This window comes from Setaria viridis, chromosome 2 (genome assembly GCF_005286985.2).
Source record: "Setaria viridis chromosome 2, Setaria_viridis_v4.0, whole genome shotgun sequence".
NCBI lineage: Eukaryota > Viridiplantae > Streptophyta > Magnoliopsida > Poales > Poaceae > Setaria > Setaria viridis.
The window spans coordinates 28,391,438-28,409,927 of NC_048264.2; the positions used below are offsets into that span (position 1 = coordinate 28,391,438).

Below are 18,490 nucleotides of genomic sequence, written 5' to 3' on the forward strand. Positions count from 1 at the left end.
GAGGGAACCAGGCGGCGGGGAAATGGGGAGGACGCGGCGGGGAACTGGGGAGGAGGCGTCAGGCAAATGGGAACGAGGCGCCGAGGGAAGGAGGCGGCGGCGAAATGGGGAGGAGGCGGGGAAATGGAGACGAGGCGGCGGCCAAATGGGGAGGAGGCGGCGAGGGAAGGAGGCGGCGGCGACCGGAGGAGGCGACGGCCGGATGAGATGGCGGCGGGGAAAGGTGGACGAGGCGGCGAGAGTAGGAGGTGGCGGCCAAGGGAGGAGAGGGCGGCAGCGTAGATCCGGCCTCGGAAGGGGATGGCGGCGGCGGAAGAAGTACGGGGAGGGCGGAGGGAGGAGGAGGCAGCGGCGGAGGGAGGAGGAGGCGGCGCAGATGCGCTGTGCGGGAGGAGGAGGCGGCGCAGATGGGCAGTGCGGGAGAAGAGCGGGGGAGGATAGGGTGCGACCGTGCATCCGTGGAGAGAGAAGGGGAGGGGTAGGAGGGGTAAAGGTTGGGTTGGGGACCACTTTTATGAGAAAAATGAAAGTTTATGATGGTTTGATCCTCCTAATGAAAACAGCACCCCTAAAGTTTATGAATACACTTTTATGACACCAGTTTGGATGCACAAGTTCTAAAAATGACCTAAAAGTGAAGTCCTAAAGTTTACGATGTGGTATCCAAACAGGCCCTAATCACCAGTCCCAAACACGCACAGGCATCTCGGCACCACCGAAGCCTCGAGCCCGCCCCCCCTCCCCAACCCCCACCCGTGGCCTGCGCCGCGCCGCGGCGACCGGCCATGTCCATCGACTACCTCGTGCTAGGTACGCGGCGCCCGCCTCTAACACCGTTCGGGTGGATGCAGGGGCGGGTCAGGATGTGGGGAAGAGCTGAGTGGTGGCGACCATCGGTGGGCGGCGCGTCATGTTTGACTGCGGCGTGCACTTGTCCTACAAGGGCCGGCGCAGCTACCCGGAATTCGACCGGGTCCTCGCGGCCTCCGGGGCCACCGACTTCACCACCGCCATCTCCTGCGTCGTCATCGCCCACTCGTGAGTGTGGCATTTTCCTCCTCCCTCCCCTGGCGGTTTTCCGTAGGCTGCTAAGCTTCCCCTTAATTTGCAGCCATTTGGATCATATCGGGGCGCTTCCCTACTTCACCGAGTTCTGCGGGTACCATGGCCCCATCTACATGACGGTGAGCGCAGACTACTTTGTAATCGTTGTTTGGATTATAGCTAGAACAATTGTTTTGATTTTGATTCAAGTAAATTGGGATTCACCTTAGTTCAGTTTTATTCCCCCCTTCTTTTGGTCAGCAAACTAGTCAGCTACCAATTAATAATGTTGTGAGCTCACAAAAGTCACTGTTAAGTGCTTGCTGGTAAGTCCTTATGTTAGATGTCTTTGTTGCTTATGAGCTGAAGACCCTGGGACATCGTGAGTTGGTTTTGGTAGATTTGATGATTTTTGTCAAATTTCACCAAGGAAATTATCTTAAACTGAAGTATCCTTCACTATTAGCTCATATGCTTGGACTGGTCTCTTCTTTGGTCTCTCCTGTTCTTGTACCAAGGATTTATATCTCTTCATGAGTGATCTTCCATAACTTCTTTCATGGTGCCTCTCAAACAGTACCCAACAAAGGCTTTAGCTCCAATGATACTGGAAGATTTTCGGAAAGTAATGGTTGTTCAGCAATGGGAGGAAGGGCAATATAGTTATGAGGATATTCTCAGGTGTATGAAGAAAGGTAACCTTAATTAAGGCTGGGATTTCTATCATTGGTGTAGTTAAAAAGTTCTAGCAAGAAGCAGACTGTTCAAGTATGATAGTGCTATTTTCCTTATATTTTGACCTTGCAGTTATACCATTGGACCTGAAGCAGACTGTTCAAGTAGATTAGGACCTTGTGATCCGTGCCTATTATGCTGGACATGTATGCTTCTTTATTGTCTCATGTTCTGTTTATTGTACTTTAGATTATTTGAGTTGAAGTATTGATTTAGTTCTCCACTTTCTAATCTAGTAAAACCGTCATTCCAAATTCAAGGTCCTAGGGGCTGTCATGATTTATGCAAAAGTTGGAGATGCTGCTAGGTCTACACTGGAGATTACAATATGACATGAGATAGACATCTTGGTGCAGCGCAAATTGATCGTCTAAAATTGGATCTTTTGATAACAGAGTATAGTCCAAACTCCAATTATTAGCATATTTCCTATTTGATTGTTGCCTGATTTTTGATTAAGTATTGTGAATCATGCTGCAATTTCTTATACGTTAGCACTACATTAGAGTATGTTTGTTCTTTTTTTAAAAAAAAATCATTATGTGGTTGCCTTGTTGATATCAGATCACAGGAACAGGTTTCCAGATCGGTACCCATCTGTGGACCATTGTCCCTGTTGCTAGCTAAATTGTTCACCTGAAAATCATTTGGAATATAGCTGTAATAACTATATTTATTACTTATTACGTTGTTGAATTCAGTTTCTGGTGTTAAAACGATGATTTGCATTTGTTTTATGGTACAACACGTGTGGTTTCTCAATGTTTTTAATCATGTTAATGAGATTAAGAGCACAATGGTGTGGATTCTTTTTTTTTTCTATGTATACTATTAAGTATATAGTTGTTTTTTTTCTTTCTTCACTTCTGCAGATCCACATATGCTGAAACTACACGTGATTCAAGGCGTGCTCGAGAGAGTGAATTCTTACAAGCGGTATGTAAACGGCAAACCTGACTTTCCATTATGCCGATACACTTGGTTTTGTAGATTTAGTTGCATTTATTATTTTAACTGTTGTGTAGATTTTGTATTTGCATGCTTAATTACTTTTCTTCTAGCACAATACCATCCAAGAAGTTAATTTTCACCAAATTAAGTGCAATTTGTAATTTGTCATAGGATACATCTTTGTTTTTATCTGACACCTTAGACCACAAAATATTCATCTTGACTGTACTATACAGTTATTCTGTGAATCTGCGCATCATGCTTTTTTTGGAGGAAGTTGAGAGGGGTGAACCCTACCTATTTTCATTAAAACACATACATAGAATTTGTCTACACTACTTTACTTCCATCCCTTAACTATGTATTTTCTATAGGTCCATAAATGTGTTTCTGGAGGCGGTAAAGTTCTAATTCCATTATTTTCTGTGGGAAGAGCTCAGGTACTCTAGTTATCTCTATAATTTGAGGGATATAAAGTGATGATGAACTATTATCACTGTTTCACTTATTGATCAAGTCCCTTCTAACAATACTGTCACCTGGGGCACACTGTTTTGAATTTTCTTAAATAGAGTATCCATTTAGGATTGACACAGTCCTATTATGTATCTCAGGAGCTATGCATGTTACTCTATGACTATTGGGAGAGAATGAACTGGAAGATTCCTATGTATGTCAACTTTTGTTAAATTTTAACTTGATTTTATGTATTTTCTGCTTTGATGACGTCATGTTTGTCCTGTAGGTTTAACCGTACAATCTAACGTGTACTACAAGATGCTTATTGGATGGACTAGTCAGAAGATCAAAGACAGCTACAGAGTGCATAACCCCTTTGACTTCAAGCATGGTATGAACTATGGTTCAGGTCTTTAAAAGCTATACTCTGTTCAATCCTATGCAGACTAAAGAGGAGAAAGAAAATTCAAACAGTTAGACCTGTGTGCTTTTACTCATTTTTGTTTTTTTAAGGATGGATATTTAGTTTACCATGGTGGCAACCTTAGTTTAATCATGAGACATTCAATGTTTCATTTAATCTTAAAAACTCGACCGGCGAGGGAATGTTTCATTTAATCTTACATAGTTATATCAGAATAACATTATTTTTTTTCCCACATTGCAGTTTGTCACTTTGAGCGTTCCTTCACTGACAACCCTGGTCCATGTGTACTTTTTGCAACTCCTGGTATGATCAGTACCGGTGGTGGATTTTCTCATGAGGTGTTTAAAAAATGGGCGCTGTCAGAAAAAAATCTGGTTACACTTGCAGGGTATATCCCTTAGCTTTCTTATTTCTTCCATATTTTTCTGATTTTATTAGAAACTATATCTTTTTCTCATAAAATCGTTCTCGTTCATGCTGATGAACTGTATCCAACATGTTGTGCTAACTATATTATGTTCTGATGCCACCTTTTTTTTCCTGATGGAGGTATTGTGCTCCCAGAAGCATTGGTCATAAGTTGATGTCTGGCAAACCTGAAAAGATTGATTTAGAGGACACCCATATTGATGTCAGATGTCAGGTTGCTCTTCAATTCAGTTTATACTTTTTGAAATATTGTAAATTTTTTAAATAATAATGAAGGAGGGGGTAAAAAAGGCCAATGCACTTTGTCTAAACGAGCGATTTTCTCATTCGATGGTAATGTTTTGTTAGCCAGGGAAAAACTTACCCATTCACTATATCATTTCAGATGTTCAACATAATTGCTCTATAGAGGACAGACATAGTCAAAGGCTTGGGCTTTTTGCGGAAGTTCATTGGCATCTGTTGTTTCTCACATGCATGTTACTGTCCCATTAATATCCATTTATCTTATCTGATTCTCTGAATTATTTGAATTTGGGTAGCCAACTTCTCCATCTATTTTCACTTCTCGTATGCTATCACTTGACACTGCGTTCTTTTCCTTTGCATGCCAGGTCCATCAACTAGCATTCAGTCCGCACACTGACTCCATAGGGATCATGGACCTTATAGAGTTCCTTTCACCCAAACATGTAATTCTCGTTCATGGTGAAAAGCCTTTGATGGCTTTCCTGAAGGAGAGGGTCGAATCTGAATTGGGGATGCCATGCTATTACCCAGCTAACAACGAGGCCGTCTCCATTCTGACAACCCAGAACCACAAAATTAGTGCCACAGAAAGGTTCATTACAAGCTGTGCTGGTGAGCAAACTGAAGACAATCTGCGAAAGCGGAAGCTAATTTGTGGAAGCAATATTTCAGATGCCAATGGCGATCGAAAGCTAGCTGAGGGTATCCTTCTGATGGAGAAGAACAAGGCTTCGAAAATTCTGTGCGAGGACGAGCTTGTTCAGGTGCTGGGCATGGAGCAGCACATTGTCCAGTATGAACCAATGGTCTCCTCCAGAATTGCAGCAGCTGGCGAGTTGGAATTGCAGCAGCTAGCAGGCCGAGGCCAGGGAATGCAGCCGATTTAGGGTGGGAAGGAAAATGAATGAAATTGTACATGCTGAGATTCTGGCCGTGCTTCCTTTTCTTTTCTGCAAATGATTAGACCGTTGTACAGAGCTATAGATTCTGTAAGACAAATGCGTATATTACCCTGACAATTCAATGGTTAGATTAAAAGTTTAAATGTGACCTCTTGTTGCTTGACCCACCTTGTTCATGCATGAGGTATATTGGTATAATAATGATGGATGAGATATAATGATGGCGCGAGGGGTTGGAGGAAAATGGGTACTAGTTCTTCGTTTCTTCGTTTTAAACTGCCGTAGGTTTGCAAGGCCAACTCACTGCAGGAAAAACAAATCAGAAGTGCCGAGCAAAAACGCAGGACACAAGGAGTGGTCACAGGGTGGACATTGGTTGGGATGAGGTAATACCCGTCCAGCAACATAAAAGTAACAACACTTGCCCGGAGCTCAGTACCTCCCAAACAATGAGTCAATGACACAACCCAAATATGATTCGCAAACAACCTGAAGCCCGCACGCTAGAATTTTAGTGAGGTGACTTAATCAATGGTTTACTAATCATGTCTTCGATCTTGAGGCTCTCAGGTGGTGACAACCCAAACAACACAAATACGATTGAGTATTTGGGTGGTTGCCTGGTTGGTCAGAGTGATTCAATGCAGGGAGTAGGAAAACATTTGCAAAAGCTCACTACATACACTTGCAACAAAGAAACTGTAATGCAAATATACCTCTCAACCTGTAATAGTAACATGGGGATGACGCTACAAACAAATGCATTTCATCCAAAGATAAACATGCACATTACTCCCTCTGATCACAATCAGCAAACAAAACAAAATCAACAAAATCATGCTATTCTACTCAGTACACTGATCTCTTGCCACACAGCAGACGCGGTAATGTCACATCATATGATATATCCCGCTGCACATTGTACTGCTACTGCTGTCTGGTGTACTGCTACCCACCGCCCCAGCCCGTGTTGTTGCCTCAGAGCTTGAAATCTCAGGTGTTTCTGTCCAGTTGGCAGGATCAGCAGCAACAGCATAAAGGCTGGACCTCAGATCAAGCGTCAGGTTAACCTGCTTCACCAAAAGCTCCCTGACACAGCCCGGCAAGTGTTTTAGCAACGGGACGAAATCGTCGTTTGTGTGGTCGAGATCTCTAACCTCCAAGAAAACCGCGTAACCATCCTGGATCAGGGCCCCTTTGCTCGCCGCGTCAAGAAACGTGTCCCTCAGCTCGGTGATCGGCTTCACCTGACCCAAGACCATCTCTTCCGCCTTAATCCCAGCACGCGTCTCCAGTTCCAGTCTCGAGAGGTAGATCAGTAACAGTATGTTCGCGCTCTGAACCCCGTTCAGAATATCCAGACCAGGTGATGGATCGACATGGAACGTGGAAGGTTGTGGCTGTGGCTGTGGGTCGGAAGCAGCAACGGATGCCAAGGATGCGCCGGCTGACTCCTCGAGAGCTGAGGCGGCGTCGATGTCGCCGTCGCCGGCAGCTGACGCCGCCGGCGAACCTGCGGTTGATGCGCTTGTCCTGGGCCTCTTCTTCCGTCGCTCCCCTGCTTCGTCGACCTCCATCTCTTCCTCTACTCTACGGCTGGCTAAACTCGTAGACCCTAGGTGGCGTGTATGTAGCGGCGTCACCGTGACGACGGTCGGCGTGATCGAACGGGTGCAGTTCGGATTAGATCAGCCAACACTACCGGGCTACGATGCCTTCTTTGGGCTGGGTCTCCGATTGAGTGAGGCGGGCCCAGTCATCATTACGCTGAGTGGCCCTCTGGCCCAATTCCTTAGCCGGCCCATACCCCTTCTCTGGCTGCTTCATCTTGCACGGTTGCACCTGAAGATATTATGTGAAAGCGGAAGCGATCTCTGGAAGCTATATGTCAGAACTCAGAAGTCAGTGGTGATTCGAAACTCGAAAGCTAGCCGAGAGCATTCTTGTGATGGTGGAGAACGGAGCTCTGAAAATCCTGGGCGAGGATGAGCTTGTTCAGGTGCTGGGCATGGAGGCATGGAGCGGCATCTTGTCCAGTATTATGAACCAATGGTCTCCTCCCCAATCGCAGGAGCTGGTGAGTTGGAATTGCAACAGCCAGAAGGACGAGACAGGGGAATGCAGCAGATTTAGGGAGAGGAGGAAAATGAATGAAGTTGTATATGCTGAGACTCTGGCCATGGTTCCTTTTCTTTATCTTGAAGGGGAAAGCTAATTTGTGCTCGAGTGTTTCAGAGCTTTATATCATTCGATTTTTGCTGCTGCTGCCGCACCACGCGATTAGACCCTGCAGCCATCTTCCTCGACTACGGCGAGGCTCCGGCCATCTTCCTCTACCACTGCAAGTCTCCGTCGACCATGGCAGGTTAGTGTTTGTGGGTTTGGGGTGGGGGCTTCCATGGAGCGACGGCTGTAGAAGGAGTCTCCGGCGGCAGGTTTGTCCGGCGGTGGTGGTGGGCGTGGGGCGGTGAGGCAAGGCGGCGGTGGCGCCGCCGGCCGGGCAGTGGTGGACAACCGGTGGGCGGGGTCGGGGCGCGGGCGGGGGCAAGGGCGACGACAACGGCGGCGGGGGTAAGCGGCGGCGGGAAGGGCAAGGCGGAGGTTGCCGCGGGCTGAGTAGGGTATCGCCGGAGCTCGACGCCGGCGGCGGGGAGGATAGCACTCGATTTCTCGGCCGTCGGATGAAGATCGAACGCTTGTCCTGCTTCTTCTACCTTGAGCAGCAACGTGAGTCACGCCTGAGTCCTGACACCGTTCTTCTTCCCGAGCTTCCATGCCCCGCCCCCGCCCCACGTGCCACTGCCCCCGCCGCGGGCTGAGTAGGATGTTGCAACTTGCAAGACAAAGGTGCATATTACCCCCCGAAATTTTAATGGTTAGATTTAAATGTAAGCCCCTGTTGCCTGGCCCGCCTTGTTCGTGCGTGAGCTAGTGTATGATGGATGAGATACATGATAACGCGAGGGGTTAGTTGGAGGAAAATGGGTACTCGTTTCTGTCGAGCGCACAGTACAGGCGATCAGAAACGAGTCATTGAATCAATAAAAGCGACGACCTTCGTTTTAAACTGCCTTGCCGCAGGAAAAACAAATCAAAACTGCCGACCAGAAAAAAAACAAACAAACTGAATTTCAAATCGCATGTCTCAGTATCCTGTTTTTCATTCTACTCTGAGCACACTGATCTCTTGCCACACACTAGGAAACGAAGCTATTACACCAAAAAGAATTCTGGCAAACAGCATAAGCGCAGCAGTGGCACATTACTCCATATATGTCCCGCTGCACATTGTGCTTCTACCGCTGTCTGGCGTAGCACTGACCGGCGTACTGCTGCCTGACGTACCGCTGCCCACCGGCACCGTACGTGGTGTTCGCGATCTTGAAACCTCAGGTGTTTTTATCCAATTGGCAGCGTCAGCAGCAACCACCAAATATCTGTGCCTCAGGTCAAAAATCAGCATATCTTGCTCCAGCACAAGCTTCGAAACATCGCATGCCATCCGGGAAGAAACCTGTAGCCATCCGGAAAACCTCGTAGCCATCCTGGACACGGGGCCCTTTGCCTATTATCGCATGAATAAACATGGCGACCAGATCGTCGATCGGCTCCATTTGGCTCACGAAGGTCTCTGCCGCCTTCGCTCCCGCGGGTGTTTTCAGTCCCCAGAGACGGAGCAGCAGTGTCATGTTCCCGTTCCGAATCCGGTTCGGGACGTCCAGACCAGGCCATGGATTGATGGCCACGAGGCATTGTGGGTGGGAAAAAGCATCGGAGATTTCAAGGATGAGCCGGCGGAGTCCTCAGGATCCGAGGCGTCGGCAGAGTCCTCAGGATCTGAGGCGTCGTCGATGTCGTCGCTGGCAGCAGACGCCGACGACAAACTTGCGCACGGTGTCCTTGGCCTCTTGCGCCGTCTCTCCCCTGCTTCGTCGACCTCCATCTCTTCCTCGGTGGCCATGGTGATACGAGAGAATGGCAGAAATCGTGTATACCCTAGACGGGCGTGGTATGTGGCGGCGTCCACCGTGGTTACATACGGTCGTGGTTATATGTAGCGGCGTGATCGAACGGGTATAGTTCGGACTTCGGACTGGATCAGCCGAGATTTACCGGGCTGTGCGTCTGTGCCTCTTGGGTTGGGCCGCCATGTCAATCCGATTGGGTTGGGCTGCCAACGGCCCTTGTGTGTCAGTCTGGTTGGGTTGGGCCCACCGGTGGAAAAAACGACCTACCATCCTTAGAAAAAAATCTAGGTTGTTTTTTGACCGGGACTAAAGAAGATTTAGTCCCAGATCTAAATTTCCACCTCCGGTTGATGTTACAAACTGGACTAAAGTCTCTGAGGGCAACCGGGACTAAAGGGTTACCAACCAGGATTAAAGGATTCCCACGAGTTACTGCAAAAGGATTGCATTCTCTACTCAGTCAGATGTGCTGTATAGGTGAGATAGTAAGGAAGCTATGCGTGAGGCTTGAGGTCATGGGTTCGAATCTCATGCACCGCGCACGCGCATATTTCATGTCAAAAATTGCGTGACATGTGACTTGTTTGTGTGTGGAAACCTCCAGTACTATTGCTCATTTCTCTACCAATGGCCACCAATAACCCTTGTACTTTAGGAGGGAGGGTATGAAAACCGCAAAACCATCTTGGACGAGGATCCATTTGCTTACTGCATCGAGGTCCCTCAGCTCTAAAGATGGTAATAGGCAAAATGCTCGTGGATACAGCCCGTGCCCTCCACCCGCCATGGGCAACCAAGCTTGCCCACGCCCTCCATCCGAGTGCCTGACATCAGTCCCATGGAAGGCTTGCACTCGAGAGCTACTAGGGATTACCATTTGCAGATGCATGTCAACACATTAGTGACACAAATCAACACTCTAGCTTGCAAGAAGGCTGCCCAACTATGTCTAGTTTACAAAATTAGTTGAACCATTAAAGTGAATGACATAAATTACCAACATCACTAGCAGACTGAACCACAAACAGAAGCGCAAAGCGTCACTCCTAGATCTGGACATCCACCAAGGAGCAGAGGTTGCTGCTGAATGGAGGAAGGCCACCGGCCAGAGGAAGGCTTCGGGGAGGGATGAGGCTTGATGGTAGTTAAGGGCTGGCGTTGATGCAGACTTGCAGAGGATTTGGGTGTCTAGGACTCGGGGGCAGGTGGCCGGCCGGCGGGAGGAGGGTAGCTTGGATGGGTGGCGGTGGTCATGCAGGGGCACTCCTAGCTTGCGACTTCTCATGTAGCGCGAGTGCCGAGCGCGGCGTGACGGGAGAGGAGTGGGCGGCGGCGGGGACAGGGGTCGGTCGGGGGTGGCCGGGTGTGGATTGGAATAAGGGAGAGGAACTTTAAGATTTGTGTATACATATTCACTCACGTCAGACCTGTGGAGCGGGTATGCGGCGAATATAGCAATTTTCTTTGCCCGCGCGAACAACTATCCTATGGGTGCTTGCACCCATGCCCATGGGCTAGGAAATGACACCCATGCCGCATCGGGTTCCATGCTTGCAGGCACGTGGGCATTATGTGCCCGTTGCCATCTTTACTCAGCTCGGTGATCGTCTCAACCTGACCCAACGCCAACACCACCTCCATCGCCCTCGCTCCGGCAGGTGTCTTTTAATCTCGAGTGGTCGATCAGTAATGCCGTGTTGGCGCTCTGGATCCAGTAACCGATGCTGGATTGACGCGGAGCATGGAGGGCTGTGGCTGTGGCTGTGGGTGGAAAGAAGCATGAGATGTAAGGATGCGTAGTCGGCAGAGTCCTCAGGATCTAAGCTGCCGTCAATGTCGTTGCTAGCGGCAGACACCGGCAAACTTGTGCCCTTGGTCCTCGGCCTCTTCTTTGGTCTCTCCCCTGCTTCGCCCATCTCCTCCATCTCTTCCTCTCCATCGTCGGTTTTAGATGAGGTCATGATTATGGGCCTGTTTGGCTACACTCCACTCCAAATTTTTGAGCTCCACTCCACCAACTCCACCACATTGTATCTCCACTCTACCAACTCCAAAAAAATACCAGAGTTGTCCACATGTTTGGCAAAATGTACAGATCCAGCTCTGGAAACAGAAGGTCTTGTTGTGTAAATCCATTATACCCATGTGAATGGGTCCCACTTATCAGTCTCCTTTAGTTCTCCCCTTCTTCTCCTTTGCTGGCAGGGGCGGCGCGGCGGGCAGGGGCGGGTGGCACGCGGCGGGCAGGGGCGATGCGGCGAGCAGGGGCGGTGCGGCAGGCAGGGGTGGGCGGCGCGGTGGGCACGACCGACCGCGGTGGAAGGCAGGGGCGACGCAGTGGGCAGGGTGGGAGGGGGCGACGGGAGGATTCTTTTTGTTTCGCGAACCAGTAAGTTGTGTAATGAGTGGTAATGGTGGGTAAATACCCACCAACTCCACGAGGAGGTCTATAAAGGAGTTTTTGGAGCAGCTCTTGAGGTACTCAAAAAAACGTGGATCTACCCTCCCGCTCCACCTTTTTTCTGGAGTCGGAGTTGCTGGAGCTAGACACGTTTGGCTGTGAAATTTTTAGAGTTGGTGGAGTGGAACAATTTTTCATGGTGTGGAGTGCTCCATCACACAGCGGCGTGATTTAACGGGTACAGTGTCCGACTTCGGATTGGATCAGCCGAGACTTACCGGGCCTCTTGGGTTGGGCCGCCAACAGCCTTGTTGCCTGTCAGCCCGATTGAATCAGCGGCGGCAACCCGCCCGGGCGGCGCCGCACATTACAGCCCGTCTCTTGGTCTCGCGCGCGTCCGCCCTCCGCCGCCAACCCCCCGCCGTCGGCCATCGGTCCGCCGCCGCGGCAACCGGCGGTGCCCGCCGCACTGAGGCCGACCCGCATCCCTGGCGCCGCGCCTCACATATCAGAGCACACGCATCGATTCGATTCCCATCTAAGCCTTCGGTCCCCGCGCGGTGCCACGGCGGCGGCGGCGAGCCATGGCAATCGAGTGCCTCGTGCTAGGTACGCGGCAGCGCCCCCTCTCTTTCTCCCTCCCTCGCTCCTCCAAAGCCCCGGCTCGATTACAACCACTCTAACGCTGCGCCGTGCTGGGTTGCGAGTGCAGGGGCGGGGCAGGAGGTGGGGAAGAGCTGCGTGGTGGCGACCATCGCCGGGAAGCGGGTCATGTTCGACTGCGGCATGCACATGGGCTACCACGACCGCCGCCACTACCCGGACTTCGCGCGCGCTCTTGCCGCCTGGGGCGCGCTGGATTTCACCAGCGCCCTCTCCTGTGTCGTCATCACGCACTTGTGAGTATTATGTAGATAATAAATGTTTTACCCTGTCCTCTTTTTTTTTTTCGCTGGCGATTTTCTTCAACTTTCTGGTTTGATTGGTTACCGACTGAAGAAGCTCGCGCCCTGCAGCCACTTGGATCATATTGGGGCGCTGCCCTACTTCACTGAGGTCTGCGGGTACCACGGCCCCATCTACATGACGGTGAGCTCCGACGAATATTCAGATTGTTGTTTGGGTATGTCAGTTATTTTCTGTAAGTAAATTGACTTTAAGTTGGATCGATTTGTTGAACTTTGGATTATACTGCTTCTGAGCTAGGCAGTACTGCTAATTGCCACTCGTGATACTATCATACTGTGGTAAGGTCCAATGTACAAAATGTACTGCTTGCTTGAATCTCAGAAAATTGCTATCTGTGTTCCAGCTGTGTCAATTGGGAGTTGGGTAAAATCAGCGATTTTTCCATCCTTGATTTGAGCAGGCACAGATAATGATCTTGCATTATTAGCTCATATGCTTGGGTCTTTGTCTTCCTTGGTTTCCCCTGTTCTTATATGAGAAGCATCTATATTTCTTGATGATTGATATTCACCCACCCCATAACTTCTTTCATGTTTTCTCAAGCAGTATCCTACAAAGGCTTTAGCTCCATTTATGCTGGAGGATTATCGGAAAGTAACGATGGATCAGAGAGGGGAGGCAGAGCAATATAGCTATGAAGATATTCTTAGGTGTATGAAGAAAGGTAACCTTAGTCAACTTTGCAATTTTTATTGCCTTCCTATTTACAAACTGATGCTGATGCAGAAGTAGGCATATATCATAATTCTCTTTTGCCTGACATACTTGACCTTTCAGTCATACCCTTGGACTTGAAGCAGACTGTTCAAGTAGATAAAGACCTTGTGATTCGTGCATATTATGCTGGACATGTATGTTCCTTGGTACTTTTTTACCATTCCATATTATGTTTGTGTTCTGTAAATTCTTTGAAATGAAGTATTGATTTAGTTCTCTGCTTTCTAATCTAGTAAAACCATCATTCCAAACTCAAGGTTCTAGGGGCTGCCATGATTTATGCAAAAGCTGGAGATGCTGCTATGGTCTACACCGGAGATTACAATATGACACCAGATAGACATCTTGGGGCTGCACAAATCGATCGTCTCAAATTGGATCTCTTGATAACAGAGTATTGTCCAACCTCCAACTATAAACATGTTTTTTTCTATTTGGTGGTTCCCTTTACTTGGATTTTTAACCACATGTTGTTATGAATTATGCTGCATTACATCCATAGGCTCTTTCTTATGTGTTCCCACCATAGGGGCAAGGGGGCATCTTGTTTGACTTTTCATTGTGTGATTGCATTTTTTTTTTGAGGAATGTGATTGCATTTGTTGATATCAGGTCTTGGGAACATGCTGCAGACTGGTAACCTCTATGGACTTATTGCTTGGGTCCTGTTGTTAGCCAGTGTGTTCACCTGACATCATTTAGGATATTGCTGTGAATCATCTATATAGTCGGCTATTACTCATTACTTGTTATTTGTTGAATGTAGTTTTTGATACTACAACAGAGTACATTGAATCTGCATTCGTTTTAGGATTGTGCTGGCATCTTAATGTTGTACTGTTATATAATCAAGCTAAGAGCACAATTGGCGTGCTGAGTATTTTTTTTTGTATACATCATGAAGTAGTAAATAGCATTGTTCTTTGTGCAGGTCCACATATGCTAAAACTATACGTGATTCGAAGCATGCCCGAGAGAGGGAGTTCCTAAAAGCGGTATGAACATGTGAACTTTTATGCTGCCAATGTAGAGATTTGGTAATTTTTAGTTGCATGTGTAGCAACAATTGCTTTTGCAATGGTCGACTGTTAAGTTTTGATTGTACATGCTTAGGTTCTTCTGGCACAATACAATATAGGAAGTGTGTCGACTTTTTTTTTAATCCTACAACCATGGTTTTTGAGTTGTTGTGGCCTCCTGTGGTGTTGGGGACACGCCTGGATGCTGAGATGGCATCTAGGTGACAAGTCATTAGGACCTTGTGGTGTTAGGGGCACGCCTGGATGCCTAGGCAATGGTGCAATGCCTTAAAAACCATAACTACGATCTTTGGCAAAAAAAAAAAAATTCTTACTGTATTAATCCAAATCCTATGCATTGTACATTGGTTGAGTTTCAAGGCTTAACTGAATATATGTTTTCTCTAGGTACATAAATGTGTTTCTGGAGGGGGTAAAGTTCTGATTCCGACATTTGCTCTGGGAAGAGCTCAGGTGCCCTAGTTCTCTCTTAACACAACTTTATGAGACAAAATCATGACTGACTATTACCCCCATTTTGCTTAAATGAGCAAGTTCCTCTGAGAAGTACTGTACCTATGGGCACACTATTCACAGTCTTCATAAATTAAATGTCTATTTAGGAGTGACACTGTCCTGTTGTGTATTTCAGGAGCTATGTATGTTACTGGATGACTATTGGGAGAGGATGAACTTGAAGATTCCTATTTACTTCTCAGCTGGTATATGTGGTTTCTTGAAAATTGAAGCCTTAATCTTCTTTTTTTTGTATTTTCTTCTTTTTGTGAAGTTATGTTTGTTGATATTTCTATAGGTTTAACCATTCAAGCTAACATGTACTACAAGATGCTTATCGGATGGACCAGCCAAAAGATCAAGGATAGTCATGCAGTGCATAATTCATTTGACTTCAAGCATGGTATGGTTGGGTTCTTCAAAAGCTAATCCATCCAATCCTATGCAGAATAAAGATAAAGTGCATATGATTGTGTTAAAGATCTAAATATTCAGTAGACCATTAAATAAACTTGCAGTTTATCTTTTGCATTTTGTTACAATTTGTAACTGTGCAACACCAATTGAATATTGTGTGCTTCTACTCATTTTAATGTTTCTTTAATGAAATATATTTTTAGTCAATCATGATACTGAGAATAATTTTTGCTATTTCAATTTAAAATAGGAAATGTTCTATCCTTTTTTGTTGTTCTCTTATGCATCCTCCAACAATGCTACTTCAGCTAGCTCGTATGAATCCACCTCATCACTTTGCTTACATGGAAGAGAGAGAAGGTGAGGAGAGAGAATGTACTATCTCTTCTTCAAGAGGTAGCTCATAGAGAAAGTGGCCTCCACACTTTATTGATGAGAGAGGTGTTGTAGGACCCAAAATAATTTGAGCAATGTGCTAGGAGATAAACCATTGGAGATATAATCTTTTTGCTATCTCTTATGTGAGATGGAGAAGCTTTGAGCTAGTGTATTAGCTCAACCATTGGAGGCGGCCTTATACCAGAATAACACAGAAGCTTTTTTGTTTAACATTTCAGTTTGCCACTTTGAGCGTTCATTCATCAACAACCCTGGTCCCTGTGTACTTTTTGCAACACCTGGGATGATTAGTGGTGGATTTTCCCTTGAGGCATTTAAGAAATGGGCGCCATCAGAGAAGAATCTGATTACACTTCCAGGGTATACTCCATACCTTTCTTGTTTCCAACATTTTTTCTAGTATGGTAAATCACTCTTATTCATACTGGCAACCTTTACCCTATATGCCACCTTTCTATTTCCCACATGCAGTTATTGTGTTGCTGGAACCGTTGGTCATAAGTTGATGTCTGGGAAAACTACGAAGATTGTTTTAGACAAGGACACCCATATTGATGTCAGATGTCAGGTTGCTTTTCACCTCATTTTATATGTTATGAAAAATTGTACAATTTTAAATTAATAATGTTAGGTGTCAAGGAAATTGTTAAGCAGAAGGAAATCTTTTAATGGCTAGTGTTTGGCTTACTCTTCTGAATATACTCAAACTTGATAATTAATCCCTGCTGTTCTTTTCACTTCTGATATGCTATGCCCTCACTGAGTTGTTTTTCTTCTTTAATTTGTGCACCAGATCCATCAGCTAGCATTCAGTCCTCACACAGACTCCAAAGGGATCATGGATCTGACTGAATTTCTTTCACCCAAACATGTAATTCTTGTCCATGGTGAAAAGCCTCAGATGGCTTTCTTGAAGGAGAGGATCGAATCTGAATTGGGGATGCCGTGCTTTTATCCAGCTAACAATGAGTCTGTCTCCATACCAACAACCCATACTCTCAAAATGAGCACCACCGAGAGGTTCATTACAAGCTGTGCTGCTGAGCAAGGTAAACAGAGCCTGCGGAAGCGGAATCTGATTCATGGTACTGGTGCGTCAGAAGTGAATGGCAGTGATGAGGCTGCTGCGGAGGGTGTTCTGGTGATGGAGAAACACAAGGCTCCAAAGATTTTGTGTGAGGATGAGCTTCTCCAGGTGCTGGGCATGGAGCGTCATCTTGTCCAGTTTGAAGCAATGGGCTCCTCTAGAATTGAAGCGGCTGTTGAATGGGAGCTGAAGCGGGCCGAGGCAGCCGATTTAGGTAGTGAGGAAAATGAGTGAAACTGTACATGCTGTAATTTTCAATTATTTTCACCTTTTCTTTCTTGGAAATACTCGGAATGTTATACACATGGTCATTGGGAGAGAAGCACACCACCGAATTGTAACTTGAGTGGCAACAAATTTTGGTACCTCCCTTGGGTGTGTTGTATATTATCCTCAGAATTCATTGGTTAAATCTGTGCTCCTGCTGCTTGAGCAACCTTCCTGATGCATAATGCATTCGCCCAAAAAAAGAAAAAACCTTCCTGATGCATGAGCTAGTGCAGGACAGGATGGGATGATACATGATGAACCGGTTATTTCTGTCAAGAGCGCCGTACAGGGTATCTGTAACGAGTCGTAAAATGATTTCAAGCAACGTCAAGGTCAAGAGCAAGGCACTTTTTAAACTGCAGCAGATTGCTTCCGTGCAAGATCGTTGGTCATGCGCGTGGCCGATCAGTGCAAGTTTCGACTGATGTTGCCGTCCTGTGTTCCTGAATGCTGAACAAGTCCAACTTCAGTCATACACTCCGTAGCTCAGAATTCCAAACCACCTTTTTCTCTAGGATTTATGCATGGAACAATCAAGTAGTCGTCAGTCCACTCTCGGAATGTTGAAACTGGACCGTGATCTGTGTACTGCATAAAGACTTTGCATCTGACGTGAATATGTAACCGGGATTATGCATGCTTGCATAAACCAGCTGGTTGCGTCAGTCTAATCCGTCAAAAACGTTTTCTTCATCCTCACGCGGCAATGCCGCTGAAGTTAACATCGTCAGCTACTCAGCTGGCTGGCTCAGCAATCGATCGTCTCCATCTGAACGATGGGTTAGCTCGCTGCATGCCTATAAGTAGACTTCATGGCTTCGAGCTTTAGACGCACAACAACCTGTTATACTCTCAGCTGCTCGAGCCTTGAGCTAATCAGCATTCAGAAAGGCTGCTCGAGATCTAGCTTATTAGCTTGCTGCACGATCAAGATGAAGGGAGGAGTGAGAGGAAGAGGTGCGGCTGGAGCTGCGGCGGCGCTGCTTGCGCTGCTGCTCGTCGCAGCGTCGTCGGTGCATGCCGATGCCGCGGCAGCACCGGCACGGCGCCTGCTAGGAGCTGATGGCGCCACCATGCAGCCGTTGGCGGCGGCGGCGCCGCCACCACCGCAGGTTTCCGTCAGCAAAGCCGCAGGGTCTTGCGGCACGAACGACCCAAACATTTCTTGCCCTCCGCCACCGCCCGCGCCATAGCAAGCTATAGATAACTAGCTATACCTACACGTGCATACACTCTTCCTGCATATAAGCATGGATTTTTTCGTCCAAAGGATTTGTTTAGCTTGGATAAGTTTATTGTTTGTAGGCTGGCAGGAAGTGACCTCGAATACTTTATTTGTAAGAAGTGGATAATAATTTGTTCATTTGGATTATATTGTTACACCAGTTGTCTTGTAATATACAAAGAGCAATCAGCTATCGATTTGGTTTAACTACTGGGCAGTGGGCATATGATATCTTCTGTGTGGATCGGTTGAGTGGATTGATATGCTGCTCTGCTTTGCTATACTGTTTTACAAACAAGCTAATCT

The 18,490-nt window shown here is 47.0% G+C and overlaps 1 protein-coding gene and 1 pseudogene across 2 annotated transcripts; both read left to right on the top strand.

The window, feature by feature from the left end:
• Positions 1 to 785: 785 nt before the first annotated feature.
• LOC117844232 (cleavage and polyadenylation specificity factor subunit 3-II-like) lies at positions 786 to 5,181 on the top strand (annotated as a pseudogene).
• A 6,828-nt stretch (positions 5,182 to 12,009) lies between these two features.
• LOC117846621 (cleavage and polyadenylation specificity factor subunit 3-II) lies at positions 12,010 to 17,101 on the top strand. 2 transcript variants are annotated; one of them, XM_034727848.2, is made up of 13 exons: positions 12,010 to 12,174; positions 12,278 to 12,464; positions 12,582 to 12,654; positions 13,081 to 13,198; positions 13,312 to 13,385; positions 13,509 to 13,645; positions 14,183 to 14,246; positions 14,679 to 14,744; positions 14,923 to 14,992; positions 15,085 to 15,189; positions 15,821 to 15,962; positions 16,074 to 16,170; positions 16,396 to 17,101. In XM_034727848.2, the coding sequence occupies exons 1-13, from the start codon at positions 12,150 to 12,152 to the stop codon at positions 16,921 to 16,923; spliced, it is 1,686 nt and encodes a 561-aa protein (XP_034583739.1). In that variant the 5' UTR covers positions 12,010 to 12,149; the 3' UTR covers positions 16,924 to 17,101. The 2 variants fall into 2 exon arrangements, with proteins under 2 accessions (XP_034583739.1, XP_034583740.1); XM_034727849.2 differs by lacking the exons at positions 12,010 to 12,174; positions 12,278 to 12,464 and having other exon boundaries at positions 12,582 to 12,688.
• Positions 17,102 to 18,490: the final 1,389 nt, after the last annotated feature.